At 40.6% G+C, this 24,806-nt stretch overlaps 1 protein-coding gene across 2 annotated transcripts; it reads left to right on the top strand.

Moving 5' to 3' along the window:
* The first annotated feature begins 9,161 nt into the window (after positions 1-9,161).
* Positions 9,162-24,026, top strand: LOC141272625 (syndecan-4-like). 2 transcript variants are annotated; one of them, XM_073683535.1, is made up of 5 exons: positions 9,162-9,371; positions 20,506-20,650; positions 21,652-21,698; positions 21,979-22,162; positions 22,829-24,026. In XM_073683535.1, exons 1-5 carry the CDS (start codon positions 9,312-9,314, stop codon positions 22,975-22,977), a joined length of 585 nt encoding a protein of 194 aa, XP_073539636.1. In that variant the 5' UTR covers positions 9,162-9,311; the 3' UTR covers positions 22,978-24,026. The 2 variants fall into 2 exon arrangements, with proteins under 2 accessions (XP_073539636.1, XP_073539635.1); XM_073683534.1 differs by lacking the exon at positions 9,162-9,371 and adding an exon at positions 11,247-11,267.
* The last annotated feature ends 780 nt before the right edge of the window (positions 24,027-24,806 follow it).

Raw genomic sequence — 24,806 nt, 5'->3', positions numbered from 1 at the left:
TAAAGGTGGGGGGGCTATGCTAATAACAGGACATGTGCACAATACTAGCCAAACGTACGTCATGTATCTTGGCAGGTATAAGGTGGTATTCTAACATCATCGGCATGCTCACCTCTAATATGGAAGTCTGAACTGAGCTGAACAACTCTTTTAAGCTGCCCATAGACCGTAAGCCTAGATGCACTTACATTGGAGTCGATTTGGGGTCTTATTTTGACAAGACAATTTGGGCCAATTAAAGAGCACCAGTCAGCTATATACAAGACGATTGGTGCTCGTTTACTGGTCTGTGTACTTAGGCTGATGGATACTGATGGTAACAGAATGATTGTTAATATGATCGTTGTGTCCCCATACAATGTCATGTTATATGCATCACATCTCCTGTTTACACAATGCCATAAGCTGTCGATAATGATGATTTTTATACCAGCATAAATGTTCCAATCACCCAACGAACAAGTGTTCTGCTTATTTATTAGGTGATCGCCGACACGTTTAGATGAAACGATAATCGTAAATGAGCATTCTTACTGCCATTTGTCATGTCTACTAAATGCACTTTAAACTTTATCTCAAGTTCAGCTATTTTACTAAAAGAAAAAGCACAGCATGATGCAATTTTTTTTCGTTAAATAATGGACACCTAACACAAACATATCAGACCCAATTATAGTCAATATTGTTAGCCCAGATAAAATTTCTGTCCGTCATGGGACAGATCCATTTCTTGCAAGGGTTCTGTTTTCTGTTCCTGTAAGGCCAGGTTTCTCTGTATCCTGTAAGGCAGCGCTAGTCATCATATTGGTGGATACTCGTTGCACCGGGTCAATTAAAGCACACCAGCCACGTTTTTCAGTTTTCACACTTCAGCAGTTTATTGCACTTCATAACTGCTTATCACACAGTCCATCTTAGTGGCTCACCGGCATATTACACACATAACATTCGGGAGCCTTTCCAGCGACAGACACGTCCACTTGGCTCCAGTTACAGCCCTCAGCTAGGTAACAACATAAATGTCCATATAACGCAGTGTTTTTACCTTTGGCGGGTTTTAGCTGCTTCAGGTTTATTCTGCCACCACTGTGGCTTTACGGCTTCCCAGATGGGGGTCTCCAGCCCTCGTACCATCCAAGGCTACTGGTATGCTTACACAGCCAACATCCAGCCTCTGCCTTTCAGGCTCTTGCCTTCCAAGCCTCTGGCCCTCCAAGGCTACTGGCATCGCTTACACCGCTAAGGATCCAGCCTCCGCCTTTCAGGCCTCACCAGGCTTCAATAGGCCTCACACTCTAGCGGTGTCCCACACAGGAACAGGCAGAAATCGTGTAATCGTGGGCAGAACGACGAGGCAGCGAGTAAAGGCGATGCACTGCCACTCTGGAAGACTTGCGGCCCTCCGTATACAGCACAGACGACGTGATGACGTCACGCGCCTGTGCCAGAAGTAGATGGAATCGAGCGGGCGCCTATTCAGAGCAGTGGGGTGCATAGGTGAGTTAATATGTACAGTAATGTCTGGGGGAGAATAACCCTATGTCATATGGCTGCACAGAGACACCATAAGGCAGCATACAGTCATACAGCTTCCTGCATAGGTTTCTGCTGTGTGAATGAGACCTTACAGAACTTACTGGTGGTATAAAAACTTTCATATTGATACTGTATATAAGATGAGGTGACACACTACTGTAATACTGTGTACTATACAGAACTGAACATTGATGAGAACCAGTGAATGATATTTTCGGGTAATTTTTACTTTCTGCCTCAGTGTACTGAGGGATTTCCTCCTCCGTTACTTTGATTGATGATGTTATTAGTCTTTGCAGGAAATGCTATTTATGACTAGACATTAGAGATCAGATAACGGTGTTCATGACTGAAACCACAGCATGATACAGGAATTTTACTTTTAATAATCACCCACTGCGGATGGTGTCATTTCATGACTTTTAGAAAAAATGTCATAATGCTACAAAACCCCATTAATTAAAAAGAATATTTCCCTGAAATAAGAGGCAGTTTCTACTGACTGCACCACTTCAGTGCAGGAGAACTCAGAATAGTTTTATTTAACGGAGGAGTACAGGGTTATTTACCAGAAACAGCGCCTCACAGGTTGAGCCTAGTATTGCAGCTAGTTTTAATTACTATAAATAATGGTCTAAATAATTTGCTATGTTGCATTACTTCTTAGGGTTATGGCAATACCAGATATGTGTATATTATCTGTCATGTAATAGACATTTAAGAAGTTTTTATTATAGTTATTTTGAGGATTTTTATCACATACATAATAAAGTGTCTGTATGCAAATTTACACAAGTTTTTAACATTTTTGGAAAAGAATGCAAATTGCTCTAGAACTCTGTAGACTTGTAAATGAGCCATTAGTGTTGGGGTCTTAGTAGGTGTGAATAGAGGTAAACATAAGGTCTAAGAAGTCATAGAAAGGTTCATTTCTATCCAAAGGTTACTCAGATCCTTGCTGATAAAAGGCTATTCGACTTTAAAACCTGATGCATGTGAATGGGATTTTTTAAATCCACCAAAAAATCTGCACCAAGCATGTCATATGTTAAAGAGGTTTTCCCAGAATTTAGACTTAGGATTTATTATTTAGGAGAGTTTCAAACATCTGACATTCATGGTCCGAGTACACCCAGGCTTCTTCCAAGCGTCTTTTGAGACTTTCCATTGACTTCTATGATAAAGTATGGAGTGTCTTCACAGCAGAAAACATCTGACGAATGGTTGCTCACTTCTTTTAGCCACTTGGTGCTTTTTGAAATCTGAAGACGCTCAAAAGACTAAACATGAACAGCACATAATTTTTACATAGAAATGCATATGATCATCTATTAAGCATATTCAGAAAGCTTTTTCAGGCATATATCAGAGCAAACCCCCTCCCCACCACCCAAAAAAAGACATCATGTGCATATTCCTTACAGGGGTTGTCCACTACTAGGACAACCCCTTTATCAATCTGAATATTTGCCCCCGTTAAAATAGTAACACTTACACTCACCTCCAGTGAAGGCGCCGTTCCAGTGGTGTTGGTACCCGTAGCAACTTCACATGAGCCCCGTGAACACAAGTGCCAACCCTGCTGGAACGGAGCCGGCACGGGAGGTGAGTATAAGTGTTTTTATTTTAACAGGGGCAAATATTTAGATTGAGAAGAGGTTGTCTTAGTAGTGGATGACCCCTTTAAGGAGACCGTAATCTGCTCCAGACAAGTGTCTGGTGAACTGGGGGACACCAATTAGGAGAACTGGGGTCCCATGAACCCATGTTTCTGCAATAGGTGGTGTCCTGGGGATGATCAGACACTTGCCACCCATCCTGTACATAGCAGTACATGTTCTATCTGTATTTTTCACACGTACCCAGTATAGTCAATGGGTCTGTTCACAGGTCGATGTTTTTGGTTGACCAAGTAATCAAAAAAAAAAAAAAAGAAACTTTATAACAGACTTGCCAATATAAGTCCATATATGTGTGGAAAAAAGACAACATGGACGTAATCTGCGTGTCATCTGTGTTGTCTGCCTTTTACCATTTTATTGTTAGAAGCATCTTGTATTTTTTATTTTTCCATATGAGAAAAACGGATGCCACACTGGTGGTAGAAATGGAGACATGAACCAAAAATGGATGAAAATCGGTTCCAGCACACTGAAGGACATCCCATTTCTCTTCTTGCATGCTAAAAAAAATAATGGATGTCTGAATGAGGCAGAAGTAGCATTATTGATAAGTCAGAATATAGAATTCATATAAGGCCACGGCCCCACTATCAGTATTTGGTCAGTATTTTTTCTCAGGAGTGGGAGACAAAACCAGGAGTGGGTGATAAATGCAGAATTGGTGACTTGTTTCTATTAGGGTATGTGACCATGATCCGGAGCCACCTGCGGCCCTGAAGCTGCGGGATAGCCGTGCGACTTCCACCCACATTTTATGCAAATCAGTGGCGTGATTGTTTTTTTTTACATGCGGACTTTCTTCATAGAGGTTAGGTCTATGGGGAAAGTCCACATGCGAAGCCGCAAGAGAAATTTACATGCTGCAGTCCTGAAAGACGCGCCTCATGTCCGTCTCCGTGGGTGATCCGCAGGTGCACAGAAACACACAGTGGGCATGGGATTTCTAGAAATCCCATCCACTATGCTGTAACATCTGGACGCTGGCAGGTTTGATGCTGCATAGACACTCAGCGGCTCCGGATCGTGTGCACATACCCTTATGCCTTTTCTCTGATTGTTCCTCATCTGGTTTTGTTTCCCCCTCCAGAGAAAAAATACTGACCGAATACTGACCAGATACTGATAGTGGGGCCGAGGCCTTTCTGTTTGTCTAAGCTATACAACGGATTTGCTTTGGACATTAATTCCGGAATTCACAAATATAGGTGTTCCTGCTTAAATCGTCAGAAAGTCCCTCTAGGTAAAAAGAGTAATGCATTATTTTTAACACACATTATGTAAATTTAACTCCTTTTCCCCCCAGGGTGGTTTGCACGTTAATGACCAGGCCAATTTTTACAATTCTGCCACTTTATGAGGTATTAATTCTGGAACACTTCAATGGATCCCACTGATTCTGAGACTGTTTTCGTGACATATTGTACTTCATGATATTGGTAAAATTTCTTTCATATCACTTGCGTTTATTTGTGAAAAAAATCGGAAATTTGGCGAAAATTTAGAAAATTTTGCAATTTTCAAAATTGGAATTTTCATGCTCTTAAATCAGAGAGATATATCACACAAAATAGATAATTAATAACATTTCCCACATGTCTACTTTACATCAGCACAATTTTGGAACCAACATTTTTTGTGTTAGAAAGTTATAAGGGGTAAAAATTGACCAGCGATTTCTCATTTTTCCAACAAAATTTACAAAACCATTTTTTTAGGGACCACATCACATTTGAAGTGAATTTGAGGGGCCTTTATGACAGAAAATATCCCAAAGTGACACCATTCTAAAAACTGCACCCCTCAAGGTGCTCAAAACCACATGCAAGAAGTTTATTAACCCTTCAGGTGCTTCACGGGAATTTTTGGAATGTGGAAGAAAATAATGAACATTTTACTTTTTTCACAAAAATGTTACTTTAAACCCAATTTTTTTTATTTTCGCAAGGGTGACAGGAAAAAATGGACCCCAAAATTTGTTGTGCAATTAATCCTGAGCACGCAGATACCCCATATGTGGGGGAAACCCACTGTTTGGGCACAGGGCAGGGTTCGGAAGGGAAGGAGCACCATTTGACTTTTTGAATGTAAAATTTGCTTGAATAATTTGCGGACGCCATGTTGCGTTTGGAGAGCCCCTGATGTGCCTAAACAGTGGAAAGCCCCCACAAGTGACACCATTTGGGAAACTAGACCCCTCAAGGATTTTATCAAGGGGTATAGTGAACATTTTGAACCCAGAGGTACGACACAGAATTTGATAACATTAGGTCATCATATTGAATAAGTTGTCATTAGTCTTGAGCGCAAGTGCTCGCTACTTGAGTTTGCATCGGGTACTCGGGTATGCACCATGTATCAAGGGTGCTCGAGTGACATGCTCAAGTCCCCGCCCCGCATATTTCACGGTTATTAGACACCCAAAAAAAAACATGCGGGGATTGCTCGAGCATGGCAGGCAATCCCTGCAAGGTTGTTTTTAGCCACAAAGCATATGGGGCAGAGACTCGAGCATGTCACTTGAGCACCCGCGATACTCAGTGCATACCAGAGCACCCGATGCAAACTCAAGTAGCGAACACTTGCGCTCAACACTAGTCGCCATATCATAATTTTTTTTCTTTACTTTTGAAAAAATCCAAACCTCAACACAACCCTAGCACAACCCTAACCCTAGCACAACCCTAACCCTAAAATTTATTTTTTACGCCGTTTCTCGTGCGGTATAAGTGATTAGACGACTTTATTCTTCGGGTCGGTGCGATTACAGCGATACCAGATTCATATCGGGTTTTGATGATTGGCTGCTGTCACACACTAAAAGACGCTTTTACTTGCAAAGACTGGTTTTTGCATCGCCATATTTTGAGAGCTATAATTTTTTCCATATTTCGACCGACAGAGTCATGTGACAGCTTGTTTTTTGCGGAACGAGTTGATGTTTTTATTGGTACCATTTTCGGACACGTGACATTTTTTGATCGCTTTCTATTCCGATTTTTAGGAGGCAGAATAAACAAAAAACAACAATTCAGGAATTGTTTGTTTTTTTCTATACCGATCCACGTGTGGTAAAATTGATAAGGCAGCTTTATTCTTCAGGTCAGTACGTTTACAGCGGTACCACATTTATATAGGTTTTTTTTTTGGCGCTTTTACACAATGAAAACTATTTTATAGAAAAAAAAAATTTTTTGTATCGCTTTATTCTAAGAGTTATAACTTTTATTTTTTGGCTGATGGAGCAGTATGGCAGCTTGTTTTTGCGGGACAAGATGACGTTTTCAGCGGTACCATTTTTATTTACATTCGTCTTTTTGATCGCGTTTTATTCCATTTTTTGTTTGGCAGTATGATGATAAAGCATTGTTTTTTGCTTCGTTTTTTATTTTTATTTTTTACCGTGTTCACTAAAGGGGTTAGCTATAAGTCAGGTCGTTCCGGTGGCGGCAATATCAAATATGTGTACTTTTATTGTTTTTTTTCATAATAATATTTATTTATGGGTACAGTATATTTTAATTTTTTGGGGATTCTTATTATATTTTTTTATATTTTTACCATTTTTTTTTTCACTTTCTGACATTTTTTTTTACTTGTACACTATGTCTCACTATGGGACTTTCACTTTTTCCAGGCTGATCGCTTATGTAGCATAGAGATGCAGCAGCTCCCTATGCTATACAGCCTGTCAGCGCTGCACAGGCAGAAGTCACTTGGATCGCGCACTATGCATGACCAAAGTAACTTCCTGCTGCCTGGTGACCCGGATGTCGTCATGACAATATTGGGTCACCATGACAACTACCGGTACCCAGCACAGACAGCGCGGGACACTGGAGACGAGGTAAGTAAGCAGCGCTGACCTCACCTTGCTCTCGGAATGCTGCGATCGATTCGATCACAGCATTTCGAGGGTTAATGTGACGGGAGCGGTGCGGGACTGCTCCTTGCACATAGCACCGGGTGTCAGCTGTGAGAATCAGCTGACACTCGGCGCCGATTGCCCCGCACCACTTGTGTGCGGGCGCGATCCCTTGATGCGTAATAGTACGTACCTGGTCCAATAGGCCCAGGTCAGTAAGACGTACTATTACTGATCACAACAGAAAGGGGTTAAAGGGGTTCTCTGATGACAACAAGTTAGAACATACTTATTGGATAGGTGATAATTAGGGATGAGCGGACCCGTGGAAGTTTGGGCTCTGGTAACTGACCCAAACTTTAGTCCAAAATTTGGTTCGGTACCAGAACTTTACCCGAACTTGAACCAGAAACCGAACCGCATTGAAATGTGTGGGGACCCAAACTGTCTCTCTCTGCGATGGACTTCCCCCAGAACGCTGAACATTAACACGGACTCCTGGGAGAAGTCGGTGTTCGGTGTTTAGCAGTGGTCACTAACTCTCCTGTACGGACCCCGAACTTTTAAGTTCGGGTTCGCTCAGCTCTAGTGATAATTCATTGCCGGGTGCCAAACTGCTGGGAGCCACACCGATCAGCAGAACAGGAAACTTTTATCCCCATTAGAATAGTGCAGCAGGTTAGATGTCGGACCACCGCTCAGTTCACTCCCTATGGGGCTGTGGAGCGCAGCACTTAGCTTTTTCCGACAGCCCCATAGAGAATGAATGGAGCGGCGATCAGACATGCGACCTGCTGCGCCATTTTGTAATGGAGATAAAAGTGCCCCATTGGGGATACAAATTCCCTATTCTACCGATCGGTGCTGTTCTCAGAGGTCGGACCCCCACCGTTATCACCTATTGTTATCACTGAACAACTGCTTTAATCAAAAATAGAGCCAAGTCGAAAGTGTAGTTGCCCGTAACAACCAGTTTCCAGAACTCATTTTTCAGGTGCACTTTTTTGAATGGAATCTGCTTTTTTTTTCGTCCTTTGATCAGTTGCCGCCACCTCGGTACAACAGCTCTTATTCCCGACCGTCACCGTGTAGCTTCATCAAAGCCTTACATCATGGTGGCCATGTGCCAGAAAGTGCGCCCTGTACTGCAGCCATCACACGGCCATACATTATCACACACAGGAGACATATAGAAAGGACCTGGACCACCTTCTAGTTTCCCTTTCCACAGGCAGCGAATGTGAAAGCTGAAAGTGAAGCCTAAGCCCCTGCCTCACTTCTACCTCATGTCATTAGAATAGTGCAGCAGGTTAGATGTCGGACCACCGCTCAGTTCACTCCCTATGGGGCTGTGGAGCGCAGCACTTAGCTTTTTCCGACAGCCCCATAGAGAATGAATGGAGCGGCGATCAGACATGCGACCTGCTGCGCCATTTTGTAATGGAGATAAAAGTGCCCCATTGGGGATACAAATTCCCTATTCTACCGATCGGTGCTGATCTCAGAGGTCGGACCCCCACCGTTATCACCTATTGTTATCACTGAACAACTGCTTTAATCAAAAATAGAGCCAAGTCGAAAGTGTAGTTGCCCGTAACAACCAGTTTCCAGAACTCATTTTTCAGGTGCACTTTTTTGAATGGAATCTGCTTTTTTTTTCGTCCTTTGATCAGTTGCCGCCACCTCGGTACAACAGCTCTTATTCCCGACCGTCACCGTGTAGCTTCATCAAAGCCTTACATCATGGTGGCCATGTGCCAGAAAGTGCGCCCTGTACTGCAGCCATCACACGGCCATACATTATCACACACAGGAGACATATAGAAAGGACCTGGACCACCTTCTAGTTTCCCTTTCCACAGACAGCGAATGTGAAAGCTGAAAGTGAAGCCTAAGCCCCTGCCTCACTTCTACCTCATGTCATAGGAAACAAAAGAATATGGGAAAAAAAAAATTCCACTAAGTCACTAGTGAAACCAAAGCCTCTTATGTCATTTCCCCTTTAAATGAATCAACTCCAGACAGGGAAATTCCGGTAATGGGGGGAGGGGAGCCCGTGTGTAGTCAATGGGAGGAGACATCTTATAAAAAATCCTTTGAAGGTAACTCACACACAGTGGAGAGTAGTAAAGTTCGCGGAGATAGTCGCACAGCAGCTGAGGAGATAACGCTTCCTATCCAGATACTGAGGACTTTGGGAATTGTCTGCACAGGACTAAGCGCCATTAATCATGAACATGAAGCTCGCGCTGCTCCTCGGGTTCCTGCTCAGCGCAGCTGCCGCAGAGTCGGTAAGTGGCGCAGCGCAGTCGCACAAAAGCGCGGGGAATGGGGAGGGGGCAGCGCATTGCTCGCATTCCAGTGGCCTCATTGTGTGGGGGGCTAGCGACCACCTCTATAGAAACATGGCTTGTATCAGGCTGGTGGGGATAATAGTACTACAAGTCCCAGCAGAACAGGGGTTTTTTTTTCGTTACTTTTACCTCAAAAACACTAAGGTAACTTTGTGACAATAATTTGCACAGTGTTTGGAAAATGGCTACAAAGTTGCCACAGTTCATGGTTTGGTGGCCACAGAGGTGTAGTTTATGGATGGCTGTGGGTTATATTGGCTGCTATGGCCCTTGCATCAATAGTAACTTTGTAGTAGCCAGGGGGCAAGCTGGCCTATTGCATGTGGTGGCCATACCAGGGGATGTGACCACTGAGCTGTGTGAGCGGGATGTCTCTGACCCTCGCTCCCTGACCTTCCTATTGTTCCCCAGGAATTCCTGCACCTCTTCCCTTGTGGCTGTAACTCGCTTGGCTAATGAGCTGTGGATAAAGTTCTGACCAAGCACAAGCCCCCCATCCCTCCCCTGTGAGGGGCTTCTCCTCCATTACGGCCCCCCATGTGCTGCTTTTCATGCCTTCTGGGGCTTCACTGAATTGGCTATATATGATTTATTCACGTCTTTCCTCTCGTTCATTAATGATGTGATGGGTTGTGGAATATTGTCACCATTCACTTCACCCTTACCACATCAGTGCTCATTTGCAGTATTGGGGTACAACCATATATCCCAGGGGGACAGTGTGCCGTTTGTCACTTTACTATTTGCTTCAGATTTTCTTCTGAATTTATCACAAAACTAAATTCCTTTTTTTTTGGCTAGCTAAATGCAGTGATTTGATGGCTTTCTTCTGATTCTCCCCCCCCCCCCCCCCCAAAAAAAAAAGGGCATCCAGATGTTCCCCTGACTACGACTACGTTCTTTTATTCATGGTGAAGGCGCACATGTGCGTGCCATTTTTGAGATATCAAAAAGAAGCTATCAAATACCCTAAACGCAATGTGTCCCCATCCCTGCTTGCGAAGCTACATTCTTCATTGATGGTTGAGACTCCCATTAATGGCAGCACCAAGTATGTCTCTTCCGCAGACCAATGTTAGGACACCACGTATCTGTCTGCCGTGATCCCGTTAGTTCTATTGCTGTGGAACTACAACTCCCAACATTCCTGCTGGAGGTTACAGAAGAGCACAGACGCACACTGCTTGTGGGCCACTTTGGCAACCTCCATCTAAGTCCTTATGGCTATTGAACCAAAGGCCCCAGGAAGTTGCGTCTACGTCACCCTCATTCTTGCTCTCTGGCCAAATAACTCTTTGGCAGGGGGTGACTCTTCTGTGGCTAAGAAGCTAATATTTAGATTCCAGCTCGTGCTTGGAATTTTCTTGTCTGTGGAATGAAGCAACCTCTTGACCGTCTTATTAGCAGATGTTGCTGGCTTCATTGTTACTCCTTCAAGCAGCTATGTAAAACAAGGAGTTTGGATAAACATGGAAGGATTCAGGGAGCCAAGTTTCCAAAAGACTTGCATAACTTTATTTTTGGGGCTCCAGCTGTGACTTTGCTTGTCTTGACTGTTCTATGTGCTAATAGTTTATGGGTTGACTCAGTCGTCACAGCTCCCTTGTAGATGCCTGTATTTGCTTGCTTTTGATGTCTCCACATGTCACGGTACATTACTGTTGCAACATAGATCCTCCTGTCTTGCGTAACGTCACAAACAGCTTTTCTGGGTTTTTTTTTTTTTCCTGGTGGAAAAAAGGAAGGATGTCCATTTTAGGAAATTGTTTCCTTCATTGCATGAACTGGGGCCGTTCTAAGGAGGACATCACATTTCTCATATCATGGATGATAGTATGTGCCCTTTTGGGGTCACTGGTCTTACAAGTATTGGTTTGTACAGCATAGTTAAAGTTTAAACTTGTGCTTTAGGCCTTGGGAAGTCTTGTGGTCTGTTAGGATGCAGTGAGGTATAGACAGGGGGGTGATTCTTTGACATATGCTCCAATAGGTTTAGAAAAAAACCAAACTAGAATTGTACTAGTTGAAAACAAGCGGGCTTACAAAGTTAGTCTGCCAGTTCAAAAAGACAAGCGCCTATAGAGAGGCCCCTCTGGGGTAATTGTTCTCTAAGGGGCCGGCTCATTTACATATAAATGATATCGTGCTTTGAGGTAGGAAAGCGTTCTACTTAAAAGATCATTTCCGCAGAGATTTGATTGCTGTAATTCGCCTGCAAATAGGGGCTCCTTGATGTCGTATCTAATAGTCAGATTTATAGAAAATTCAAGTCTTGATAAAGATTTTCTGGAGCAACACTTCAGAAAATTGGATTTCAACTTTGTTTTTTTTTTGTTTTTGTTTTTTTTCCCCACAATAATTGATTCAGGTTTCTTACTGGTTCCATTGTACAACTATGCCAGCTTTTGGGATATACGTTGAAATCTTTAGTTGTTTCACACTATCACTAGTTTCCCTTTTTAAATGCTTTTTTAACATCATCCCTCAACTTGTAAATGTTATCCTACGATATACAGTATGTAAACTATATATATTTTGCTTGCATCTCTTGTTACACCCCTTCGGGAACCTTTTCTGGCCTATACTCGGTTGAGATCGTAGTCTACATCACAAATGAAGTATCTCCTTAGATCTTAGGAAGCGCGATTGCAGGCACCACTTCATTGACCTGTGAAGTGTCCATTCAAAGTGCCTACATGAGGCCGTGTTCACACATGTATGGGTCGTGATTCAGGGGCCTTCCTTGGGTTTCCTGACCAGAACCCTGCAGCCTCATAGGTGTGTGTGTGAGGCATCTGAGATTGGGTCAGGAGACCGGCGACCGTGACACATGGATGTGTGAAGGCTGTATGTAGGCAGCCTTTGATTATGGACTCGCTCCATGTAAATAACAGCTGGAGCCTCACCAGACCCAATTCCATAGGCTAGGTAAATGTTACTATCCTTATGATTGAAAGGCTTTTGTTTCCTCCTTGTTGAGGTCACAAAATCACAATATAAGGCAGTTGGCTCAAGTGCAAGAGATGTCTACCCTAGATCAGACGCTTGGACATGACTTGCATGTTCTTGTCTGCAGTGGTATTTAATAAATGACTCCTAGCTTCTATTACTTGGCACTGATTCACATTTTAAATGGGTCTTTATTGTCTATATCATGGCTCCTTCTACAAATATGGGAGGGGCAGCCATGAACACACGTATACATACACACACCCATCAGGTGACTAATGATGACTCTGCAGGTCAATCACTACTTTATTCTTAATGTGGCATTGCTAGATTTGTATGTCATTTAAATGCTCGGCCTGTCTTTTGGCAATTTCACAGGAGCCATGACTATCTCCATCAGAAGTAAACAGCTGCTGTATTCTTCTCCTAGGCCCCTGTGAAATGTTATGGCAGGCGGTGTGCTTCCTTCCTAGCGTCTTTTGTTCTAGCCCAGGAGAATGTGGTCCTGTGTGTAGCCCAGAATTCCAGGTGCCCCTACATGCAGAGTAAACAGCTTGTGCGTGTGCACCTATTCTGCTGCCTTTCATGCTTCACATCCTGACCACGTCAGACCTTAAGGCTTTAAGCATTCTCACTTTTGAATTCCCTTAATGCATATGTTTACTTTAAGTAGGCCAGTCTTTCTCATGCTTTCTTGTCCAACGGAGTGCTAAGTACTCTTAACGCTGCCATTTTGGGAATAAAGTTAAACCGCTCTTGTAAATGAGATGTGCTCTAATTAAGAACCAGTTTTATTTTTTTAATGGCTGCTTCTTGTCATTCATTAGGAGTAATTATAGTAATACCCAGTACTAAAAATGGCTCTTAAACACTTGTAGATTATTTTAAGCCTATAGCTAAAAAATCAGTATCAGTGTTTGGTTAATTTTTACCATCAGTTAAAAAAAGCTTTTCCTGTACCTTACAATGGTCATCAGATGTCACACAGATGCCATCCGTGTGTTGTCCATAATTTTCACAAACCCATAAGCTTGTATGAATAATTCTTGATCCGTGGTGATTCAGGTCCAAAATGGACATATGTATAGACTGACATCTGAATGAGGCCTTACGGCAACACTCCAGCTCTTTTTCTTTTTTCTTCTAACCAATTCCTCGCCAGGTGCCCCGTGCCATCTTGTGAGTGCAGCTTCTGACTGGCCATAAGTCAGAAGCTATGTCACACGCTCTCAATACAAGTCTGAGAGCCTCGAAACACTGGAGCACTCAGCAGGTCACTTTTCACCGAAGACCGACCGGGGCGATGCTGGAAACAGATGAAGGCAGCAACAGGGGACTTGCATTTAAAGCTCCATTCCAGCAGTGTAATAAAAAAAAAAAAATAAAACTCTGGAGTGGTGCTTTAAGACTACCCTCAGATTTGGTTACACACAAGGTGAAATCTGTGGTGTAAATTGGCAGGCAGTGGATGGATGAGATTTCATAAAATGTCATTGCCACCGCAGGTAATGTAACACATTCCTGTGTATCTGGCCTCTGGGATGTCATTAATTATTATGACATACATGTACCATTAACTACAACATATTTACCAAAAAAATGCAATATAACTCATCTAGTAACTTTTTTTTTTTTTTTTTTTCTTGTAGTCTCCATAAAATTGACTTGTCATGTCTTAAAAGTGTATTGACTAGCACTGGCAAATGTGCCCTTGGCATATCAGTTGTGTTCTACTGATACACTGTAGACGTTGTTTTTTTCTTCTTGTTTCTACTACAGCCTGTCGGTACTAACTGGCTTCTAAAGTCAACAGTCACTTTTGTTTACTTTCTCTAGAAAGAAATTGACACGAAGGCCTCCACCCCACCCTCCCCATACACATCAGATGGCTGTCGGACTAACCATGGTTCAGCCAGCAACTATCACTGTGCTCGGCCAAGCACTACTGTGTTCTCTGAGAGCTGCTGCCAGATATCTCATCTATTGGCCAACATTAGTCTGTATGAATGGGGGGGGGGGCTTTAGCTTTGGCATAATCCCCCCCCCCCCCTACAGAGATGAGGTTGTCTGCAGATCCAATTCTAAATATATCTCCCAACATCAGTTAGTCCTATTAGTCTAGTGGAAGTTATTCTTCCAGAAGCTAATGTATGAAACCCCATGCCTGGATTGACCAAAATGACAAATTGGTGACATACCAGAGTTCACAATTTACATATCCGGAAGGTAAGTTTGCCTGTCATAATGGTTATTTTGGGACCTCTTGTGATGCTTTGTTTTATAGTATTATGGATAGGTACCCATCATACCAGGGCAAGGATATTAGTGAATTCAGCTGTTAGTTTCCAACCTATGACTAGTGACAGTCCTTGCTCTGAGGCTTTCAGCCCCTTCACATGCAGTTTAACAAGTCTTGTATGACTTGCATAAGTCTTCATGTGTCTGGTTACCGTTTCGAATGGAAAAGTACATTTCTCGTGTATAGGTTGCACAATCGGGAGTCCACACTGACACGTTAACTGTTGAGCTCAGGAGAATGGCTCTATTGTCTACCTGACTTCTGTAAGAACAGGTGTTTGGCCCGATCCCCCTTATCTCATTGAAAACTCCCCTACAATTTTATTTTACTACATGCGTAGATCTATATAATCTTTATGATATACTGTAATCTCAGTCTGGCATTCCTTCCCTTCATCACAAGTCAGTTGAATAATTGAGCCTATGACCAGATGTGTCACATGGAACAAAGACCTGTTTTATATCCATGTCTGATTGTTAACAGAACTGATAGCAGTTGGCTTTTGGGAAGAGCTGGTTCCATATAAGAGATTGTAACAGCTGTAGACATCTGTAAGCTGCAATGTTGTTGATGAGCTATATATAACAATGTCATTACCATTGAACATGGTTTCCTGTTTACACCATAACATTACATCTTTTCCCATAGCCTTTCAAGGTTATGCCAAGAGGGAATATTCGGAAGTGCTATCTTCCTTCAATCTCATCCCAGACAATTGCTTCCTGAGCTGTCACTTGATATGATAGATGTTTTTGATCCTAGGTGGGGGGAGAATTGTCTTTTATAGACATACAATGGTCTAAACTGTGTCTTTCTGCCATACTAGTCAACAAACTACAGAAAATGTTGCACTGGTTACTTCATTCAAAGAAATATGGAAGAAAAATAATCGTTTCTCTTTTTTTTTTTTATATAAACACCAGAGGCTCAAACATTCATGTTGGCCACAGAAGGAAAACTCATTTCACAGCAGAGCAGACAGGTGTAATAAAGTGTTTTATCTTGGGGTGGCTAAACCAAATCCACCATACAGGTGCCATGCCTTGTCTACTTTGAGTGTCTTTTCCAAGCAGTGACCATTGGTGTGCAAATGACTTCACACTGTAATCAAGAATCTGTGGTTCCAGCACTCGGGGTACAGTCCATAGAGATGGGGCATGAGGCTGCGTGCCCACTATGTGTTTTTGATGTGGAATTTCCGCAGCGTAAACGCTTGCAAAACGCTTGGTAATCCGTGCCCTATGATCCCCAATGAAAACCTGCATGTTCTGTGCCCATGCTGTGGAATTTTCTGCAGCAGAAAAATCCGCAGCATGTCCATTATTTGTGCGTTTCCGCATGCGGATTTGAGGTCCCAATGCATTTGAAAAACGCAAGTCAAATCCGCATGTAAAATCCGCAAGTGTTTTTACTGCCAAGAACATGCAGAAACGCTGCATAAATTTTCTTCTTCAATTCTGCATCGTGGGCACATACCCTAAGGGAGTGGATACTTCACCCCAGACACTGTAATTATTCAGTCATTCATTTCTCACTTGAGGACTTATGTACCACAAGATTTGTGCTCTTATCTAGTTAACTGGTCACTATAACCATTTTGGACCGCGTTAGAAATGATTACACATCTTAATAAGGAGTGTCATTACTCGGAGTTCGCAATCACTGAGGCAACACAAATGGCTTCTCTCGGGCTACTGTCAATCGGTTTGTATTGTCCACTTCTACCACACTAAACTTCTTTTTTTTTTTTTTTTTCAATCAAGATCTTGGCTCTTAGTGGAAGTGGCCATTTTACAAGTGAAACTAAAGTGTATCTACTAATCGTACATTATACTAGGTTGAGGAGGTTATTAGCATTGCGTCATGTTACATCGATAATTTTTTTTTTTTTTTTTTTTTTTTTTATCGGATTATCCTAGAATACCCTGCGGTGGTTAAGTCATATTTACTGTTCCTGACTCAAGTCATAAACTTGGTGTACATATTCACCATTATCATCATATCCTCTCTAGAGCAAGTACAAACAGGCCTCTCTGAGTTTAGGAACATTCAGGCAGGAAGCTGTTTTCCCCCGGGCTTGGATTCTCTTTGACAGAGTTTGATTCATCCCTTAAAACATTTTGTCAGTCAAGAATGGAGACAATGGTTGGCTCAGGAAGAGTTGTATTTCACACAAAATCTCTGATTTCAGTGCTGTGATCACAGGTTTAAAAAAAAACATTGATTTCCAGAAAAATGTAAGCTTTACATTGGTTCACACCTATGGCTATGTCCCTTTTTAGTGTTAGTATGCAGTTAGTAGGACCATTGATAGATGTACAGCAATACTGTACACCTAGCGTTTATTTTCTAGGGCTGAGTACTGCAGCAACACAAGGTTAGACTTCTCAAATCAGTATTGGTAGGATGTGGGTGTGAAATAGTTCCTGCATTCTTCTGCTTGAGTTTTGACTTGGTAATTGATTCTCATCTTGACCAAGTTCATATATCATCTGGAGGCTGTGGCTACAGTAGCTAAGTTTTTGTAACTTGAGCCACTTTTTTTTTTTTTTTTTTTTTTTTTCTTCTTTTCTTCTTCTAGTTTTTCCTGTCCTATTACTGTGGGTCTGTATGTAAAAACTGAAATCCTTTTATGGAAGCAGACTCCTCATCCTCACAGAAAATTTACTCTCCCCTTCTAAAATGTTTGTTTTGTTGTTTTTTTTTAACTGGGAAATTGCAAGATGGTTGGTTTCTGAACTGTACAGTATTATAGGCAGGAAGGGTCTAAATTTCTGTTATGTAAGGATATATAATTATTATTATTATTATTATTTTTTTTTTGCTGTTGCAGCAAATAAACATCAGTCTTATGTTTATTTGACCCTATTGTCAATTGGACTGCGAAGCATTTATCATAATAGATTTGAGCCATTTGGTCATCTTATCCTAATGGGTCAACCGATGTCTGAGATGCATCTGTTTCAAGCAAACAGAAACCTTGCCCTTCCCCCACCCCCTTACCTGCACAGGTGTAATAATGTATCATGTAGCACTTTCTGCAAGGTCAAGGCAAAGGTCTATACTAGATCATGCAAATGCTTTGATCTCATAACAGTGAAATTCAAAAGGAATGGCTTTCATCCTACCATGGCCATTCTGTTCATCTTTTGTAAGCGTGGTATGGATTATGCTACTTCCTAATCCGCAGGGTGCCGTTTCTAATAGTAAGATGCTTTGCTTGAGATGCAGGAAAAATTTTTTTCATAAAAACAGTGGAAGATTTTTTTCAATTCTTTGACTATGTAGTGGCGAAGATAATTTTACCTGCCTATTACCCACAACAAATCTATGTAGTGCTTTTAGGACATGTTCCATATCTTATTAGCCCTAATTTATGTGACTCTTCAACTAATATTTTTCTAAAAATAAAAGAATAAAACTGACTCTAAACGTGTTTTTTTTTTTTGTTTTTTTTTTCCACCCTCTCCTAGTCTATTAAAGGTTAATTGAAATTGTATGGCTCTCTCCACTTTTGACTGATGTTTAATGTGTAAACCAGGCAGCGAGGACCTGAGCTCTGCCAATACATTTGCCTGTTTGCAATAACTTCAGCTTGTTGAACTGTGTGTCCCAGAACCTGACCTTGCTGAGTGCAGTTTTATCTTTCATTAGCGTTAAATATTATCCCACTGATTTACAATACACAGAAAAACAAGTACAGGTTTACATTGCCATTAACTGATTGTTAGGAACACACTGCATGCCTAGCCAGGTCCATGTTTACACACATGACAGTTGCCATTCCTATTCTAGCCTTGCCTCAGCTATTGGAATAAGAGCTTTGTTTATCTGACTGACCTTTGAGATTTCTCTAAGGGGCCCCATACACAATAGATGGCAGCCGGCAGGACCATTATTTAGCCGACCGCTAAGCAACACAGGATAGTTTACTTTGCTGATCACTCCTATGTTTTCTATGAGAGAGCTGAATGCCTCTCTATAAAGTTGGCAGCTTATCTCGCCAAGAACAGTGATGGTCAGTCCAAATCTAACATGCCAGATCCAAATCTCCCTAACAATCATCTGTCAGGTGAGAGCCAGGAGGTTCCATACATACTTAAACTTTTGGCCCAGATGTTGGTCTAATGTGTAATTGGGCGTGCGTTGGGGAATAACATAACCTATTAGAAACAAACACAAGTTTTATGTCTGGTGACCACCATTTCCCCTAATTTTTATGTCTAATATTTAAGGGCAATGCATGCTTTAATATAAATTTCCATAATTAGTGGGGTATACTTCTTCTCTTGCACTGTGCCAGTCGCCCCACTAAATTTTTTTACTTTTCCCAAGCTCACCCTGCCTGCCCACTAGCTTCTGCAGAACTTAATTAAACAAAGACTGAAATGCTGTGTTTTGCATCCTAGGGAAAAGCTTGTGTAAAAACTGAATAAGAGTTAAATAAAGGCTTTTATTTACGGTAGTATATATGACTGGTTCATTCTGACCAGAAATCGACGACTTGCATGACTCTGTAGGCTTAAGGCTATTATGGTTATTCTAACATTACTATATGGTGATCCTAGTAGTTTACGGAGACTCTTGTTGTGTCGTTGAAGCAGACATGTAGGAAACCTTTTACCACTTTTATGACTTTTAGATCCCGGAGCGTGACTCTAATTATCATAAGCACATACCCTTTTTGGAACTTTGTGTGCTCAGACCAGTTTTCTGTTGTGCAACTTGGGGAAACTTACCAGGAATTTTAAACATGAAGCAGTGCAAATATGAAGTGTCACAATGACGTGCTAATGAGCTGCGGATAGCAATGTTTTTGATAATCAGTGAACACAGAAGATTTTTGTTCTTTTTGGACATTATATAGGGTATTGTTTATATGTGAAACTGTTTGACAGATGTGCTGGCAAAAAATAACACCAAACTTATTTATGGCATCTGATTATCTACACACACGCGCACACACATGCTCCAATGTTGCCAATGAGCAATCAGTTTTACAAGAAATTCATTATACTTTATGGCGAGGGGCAGCAACCGTCAGCACTCCAGCTTTTATAAAATGCCACTTTTTTTTTTTTTTTTCCAAGCAAGGGGCTTTAATGGGCATGTAGGGAGATGTACTGGTAGTTTCATAGAGCTGCAGGTTGTCGACCCTGCTCTGCGGTGTCGGTGTACAGCATTCTATACTAAAGCAAAGTGATTTTTTTTTTTTTTTTTTTTTTTTTTTTCTTTACCATACTTGCTTATCAGACATGAAGCCAATTAGGCTTTGTTTGACCGTGTGCCACTCTCTCCAGTCGGCAGTGACTGGCCCTCCACTTCTGGTGTGGGGTTTGTGGAGTGGCAAATGCCCACTTTGCAAAGAACACCCACTTTTTTGCCTTTTCTCATTTGGCCAGACATGCATACTAAGATCTAACGCCGTGCTTCAGACTGTTCACACATTTTCTAATGTCAGTTGTTCTTTTAGCAACATATTGTTTTTTTGTCATACTCGGGACACTCCTAGAAAAATGTTGCTGTAAGGCAGGTGTGGTTGTACCTTTACACATTGCAGTAAAGGAAACTTCTACACCAACCTGTTTTAATTATTGAAATAAAATCTGCTTGGGAAGAAAATAGTTTGTTGGCGATGTTAACTGTTTCATTGCCAGAGCCTAAGGCTTTGACAAACCTTTTCTTTGTATCCCATCACTGGTTTCCTTGCGGTGTCTGATGCTTTTTATGAATGTTCTGATCCATGAAAGTGGCATTGCATGATTGTAGACCTTGCTTAACTGAAAACTTTTTTAATAGATTCCCCATCTTTGTGTTTTTTAGATACGTGAAACTGAGTTGATGGACCCAAACGTTATAATCGAAGACCTGATTGAAGCTTCAGGATCAGATGATGAAGATATATATACTAATTACTATGATGAAGATTCTGATTCGTTTGATGAATCCTCTGGTTCTGGTGATTCAGGTAAATTATTTTAAATGTCCATTTGGCAAGATCTTCCATTTCCAAGCTTAGCTTGTGTGTGTGTGTGTGTGTGTGTGTGTGTGGCCTACTCCTTTACATTTAGAAGGTAAAAGTGGGCATACTGACCTGTGGTAGCTAAAGTGCCAATACCCCTTGGATAGATAGGTATAAGTTAAGTGTTTGGCCGTTTGTTTGTTTTTTCTTGACTTCCTCATACACATGATCATTCAGTTCAGCCATGGGTCCATATCTCAACAGTGAGATGCTTGTCTTTCCTGAGAACCAAAGGATTCGGTGTTTAAATTTAAACTATCTGATTCTCATCTTCCCCCCCCCCCCCCCCCCCAGCATTATTTTTTTAGGAGAATCAGGAGGCCCCCATACACTGGGGGTTCGCTGATCTTGCTAAAATGTTTATGGAGGCCTCTAATGACTATGCTGTCCTCTGTAACTGTGATAGGAATAGCTTGATCATTGCTGTATAGACTCCTTAGCAGAGGGCATGTTGGTCACACTGTTATGTGTTTCATCAATCAGGTTGTAATTTTTGGTCAGGTCCCGAAACTTCAGGACATTAGAAGTCCCATCCTCCAGCATGTAGTTGTATGATCCTTGGCTCTCCCATAGAATTAAGGAACCTCCTACTATCCACAATGCAAGGGAATGATTACCTAATATAATACTTAAATATCTGCAACTTGGCTCCTGCCTTCCTTTCTCTTTGCCATATTTCACTGTTCATATCAGTGTAAACGTGTTTAAACATATTTGCCATATAAATACATTGGAAAAACAAACAAGGTGTGGCTATAGAAGGCTTGGAAAAACAGTTTAGTCTAACAGAGAAACTTGTGTGCTGAGTGAACATGCTCACTGCCTGAAACTTAAAGAGAAAGCAGTGGTCTTAAAACTATAGGCCCACCTTCTTAATTTCACGTTTACTTCTGCATTCATTAACCAAAGCAATTTAACCTGATATCTGATCTTAATCTTCTTTGCAGATGAAGAATTTGAAGATGACCTTGAATCAACCATGACCACACCTACAGTAAGTGCTGAGCTTTACATGTAAATCAGTATTCTCATTGCTTAATTAGATGAGTAATAAGGCTGTGCCTACACTTGTGCCAAGTCGTAAAAAGCATTGAGCTCCTTTAATCAGTGTAAAATGCCTATTAAATTCATATCGTCACCCTCTTGTAAAAAAAAAAAAAAAAAAAAAAAAAAAGTTGCTTGGTATAACCCGAACCTATAATTTTTAGTAGTTTGCCTGTCAGATATTGTTTTTACTGTATCTGTCTATAACTTGATGCTTCTTGCCCCTCCAGACTGCCTTTGATAACAACATAGGCGAAGAGGACATGCGTAAAAAAAAGGTCAATAAAGTTAACCAAAACGACAATGATATTGAAATATCAAGGAACGCCATACCAGACGAACATGAACCATCAAATGAAATCTCTATGGCCAGTACCGCTCATGGCTTCTTCAGCAGAGCAGAAGTTGTTATTGGTGAGTGTATCCTCTACACAATGCAACAGATCTTATGGCCAACTTCCTAGTCATAACCTATTTTCAACATGTATTCTAAAAAAAGCCACCTGTGTGCTGAAATTAACTTTTTTTTTTTTTTTTTTTTTTTTTTTTTTAACTATTCATTAAGAAGGAACAGAAGGCTATATATATATATATATATATATATATATATATATATATATATATATATATATATATATATATATATATATATATATATATATATATATAATTATAATATTTTTTTTTTTTTTTCTTTCCCTTTTGTAAAGAGTTCCTTCCTCCTTTATTGTAATGGCCTGAATTGCCATTCATGAAAACTTCTTTACATCCTGATATTTTCTTGGCACACAGGCATATTATAGCTCTGTGTGTGTGTGTGGCCATGATGGGGAACCCATAGATGCACTGAGCTTTACTGTAATCCCAGAATGCCTCCTGTTGTATATAGAGGGAATATTGTGACATATTTCCTTGGGTTATACATGCCCACAAAGTTGTTTTTCTTGTCTTCAAGTTGTACTAAACAGAGCCCAGGAAGGGTCTGCACACTGCTATGTTCATGTGTCTAGCAAATACGCTGTAGTTATCCCTAACATTTTTACACAAGGAAAATTAAATTTTTTTTTTTTTTTTTCACAGCTGTCGTTGCTGGTGGATGTGTCGGGTTGGTGTTCGCCATCATCATAGTCTTGCTAGTGATGCGCGTTAGGAAGAACAAGAAAGGAGAGCTTGCATACGACCCAGTAAAAAAACCTATCTACAAGAAGGCTCCCACAATCGAGGCATAGGCTTTACATGGACTCTTTTGACTGTCAAAAAAAACTTTGAAATGCATTGCAGAATTGAGAAATCAAATCTTGTCGTATTTCCTAATGCATTTCTGTGACTTGATATAAAACCTGTTCCAGCTCACTCGGTTTAACTTTGTAAGAAAACAATAAGCTGTGTTTTTTTTTTTTTTTTTTTTTTTTTACATTCTTAAGAATTTGAGATTTTCTGGAGAAAGGCACCATTTATTTCAAATAGAAATGCCGAGTGCTCTTTCCTGTAGAGAACCATATTGTGAAATATAAATGGATGCTTTCTGGAGCAAATTACACTACATTTATAATTTTTTTTTTTTTTTTTTTTTTTTTTTCATAAAACGCTAATGTGCATCTGTTCTGTAATTTAATGAGCTCTACTTAATGGAAATATTTTCGACATGTCTTCCAGGATCTAGATTTCCTTTTAACTTACAAGTTATGTAGGAGTATAAAAATTAAGTCTATTTCAGTAGAGACCTCTTTTCAGGTGCATAATTTAAGGTGCAGGAAATGAAGCGTTAAACGCTTTGGTCCTAAGCTAGGACTCAAGGAACAATAATTTGCCTTCTATCTAGGAACCACCAATAAATATAGTGGTGGTGATGGTGCCTATATGCAACATAAAAGCTCTATATATGTACAAATTCTAACTATACCTCACCAATCTGTCTTCCAAGAATTCCGATATACTGCCATTTTCTAATACTTTAACAAGGGGTACAGCGGCTGTATCCTTGGCAGATGCAAGGTCTGCCGTTCTTCTGAGTGTATGTTCTTGAAGCGTGTGTGTATGTAGGAGTCTGTCCGTATGTGGGTATGTATGTGCATAAACCAATGTTATTAGCCTTTTCTATGAGAAGATGTTGAATTGTAGTCAAATCTTTGGGAACAAAAAAATTGAAGAGAATATGTTAATTCAGAATTTTGCATTTAAAGCTGTATTTTATAGTAAATGTTAGGTTTGAATAGCATTTGTAATATTGATTGTAGAATTTTGGTTTCCTTTTTAATAAATGCTTTTTTTATTTAAATTCCCTTTAATGTTTCATATTAACGTCTGTGTACATATGTATTATATATATATTTGTATTTACCAAGGGCATTTTAAAGTGAACCTGATGCCAATTATTTTGGTGTTTATCTGCATCTTACCTTGGAAGGAATAATAATATTAATTTTGGACTAGCTTGTTCCACATGTTTCAGAGCAAAATACAAAGTGTGGTTGCTCTATTGGTAATGGGTTCACTTTAAAAAAGAAATCTGTATGGGCAGTCACTAAATTATGTTTCCATTGGGTTCTGAAATGTATAATGGTTCATTATGTATTGGCTGCTCTGAATTTCTTCCACTTCGGACCATACAATACTACTTGTTTGTTTTTGTACCTGTACAATATTTCAATGTAGCAACTATTAAAATATATTTATATTTCACAACCTTGTGATAGTAGGGGTTCTTTCTTTATGCTTACAAGCCAAGTAGGATAAGGGTGTTTTTGTTTTTTTTGTTTTTTTTTTCTTTCAATATAGATGGGACTGATGTTAAGGGTGTTTAAACTTTGACTTGCCAAGATATTACATCACTTTATCAGATTATCCTCCTTTGTGACTGCTGGGTCTGTGCCCCAAAGATATTTGTCTCCAGTTGCAGTTATTGAATCTGTCTAATCCTAGTTGGTCAACTACGTACTTGTGCCTCTCTGAAAAGTTGGACGTAACCGAACAAACGAGTCCTATTTGATCTCCTGTCTCACTGGAATGAATAGCTCTGTCTCGGCCAAGTCTGAATCTGTTTTTTTCAGGGATTTGG

Source organism: Phyllobates terribilis, unplaced genomic scaffold (genome assembly GCF_046119375.1).
Source record: "Phyllobates terribilis strain yellow unplaced genomic scaffold, ASM4611937v1 Scaffold_5__5_contigs__length_657084704, whole genome shotgun sequence".
Taxonomy (NCBI): domain Eukaryota; kingdom Metazoa; phylum Chordata; class Amphibia; order Anura; family Dendrobatidae; genus Phyllobates; species Phyllobates terribilis.
The sequence above is the reverse complement of the archived record's forward strand: the minus strand, read 5'-3'. Positions and strand labels throughout refer to the sequence as shown.

What these genes read in the sequence shown, in the direction of transcription:
- LOC141272625 (XM_073683535.1), top strand. Translation starts at nt 9,312, where the DNA reads ATGAACATGAAGCTCGCGCTGCTCCTCGGGTTCCTGCTCAGCGCAGCT. An exon ending in CTCTGGTTCTGGTGATTCAG is followed by an intron (nt 20,651 to 21,651) that starts GTAAATTATTTT and finishes TCTTCTTTGCAG; the next exon opens with ATGAAGAATTTGAAGATGAC. An exon ending in CAGAGCAGAAGTTGTTATTG is followed by an intron (nt 22,163 to 22,828) that starts GTGAGTGTATCC and finishes TTTTTTTCACAG; the next exon opens with CTGTCGTTGCTGGTGGATGT.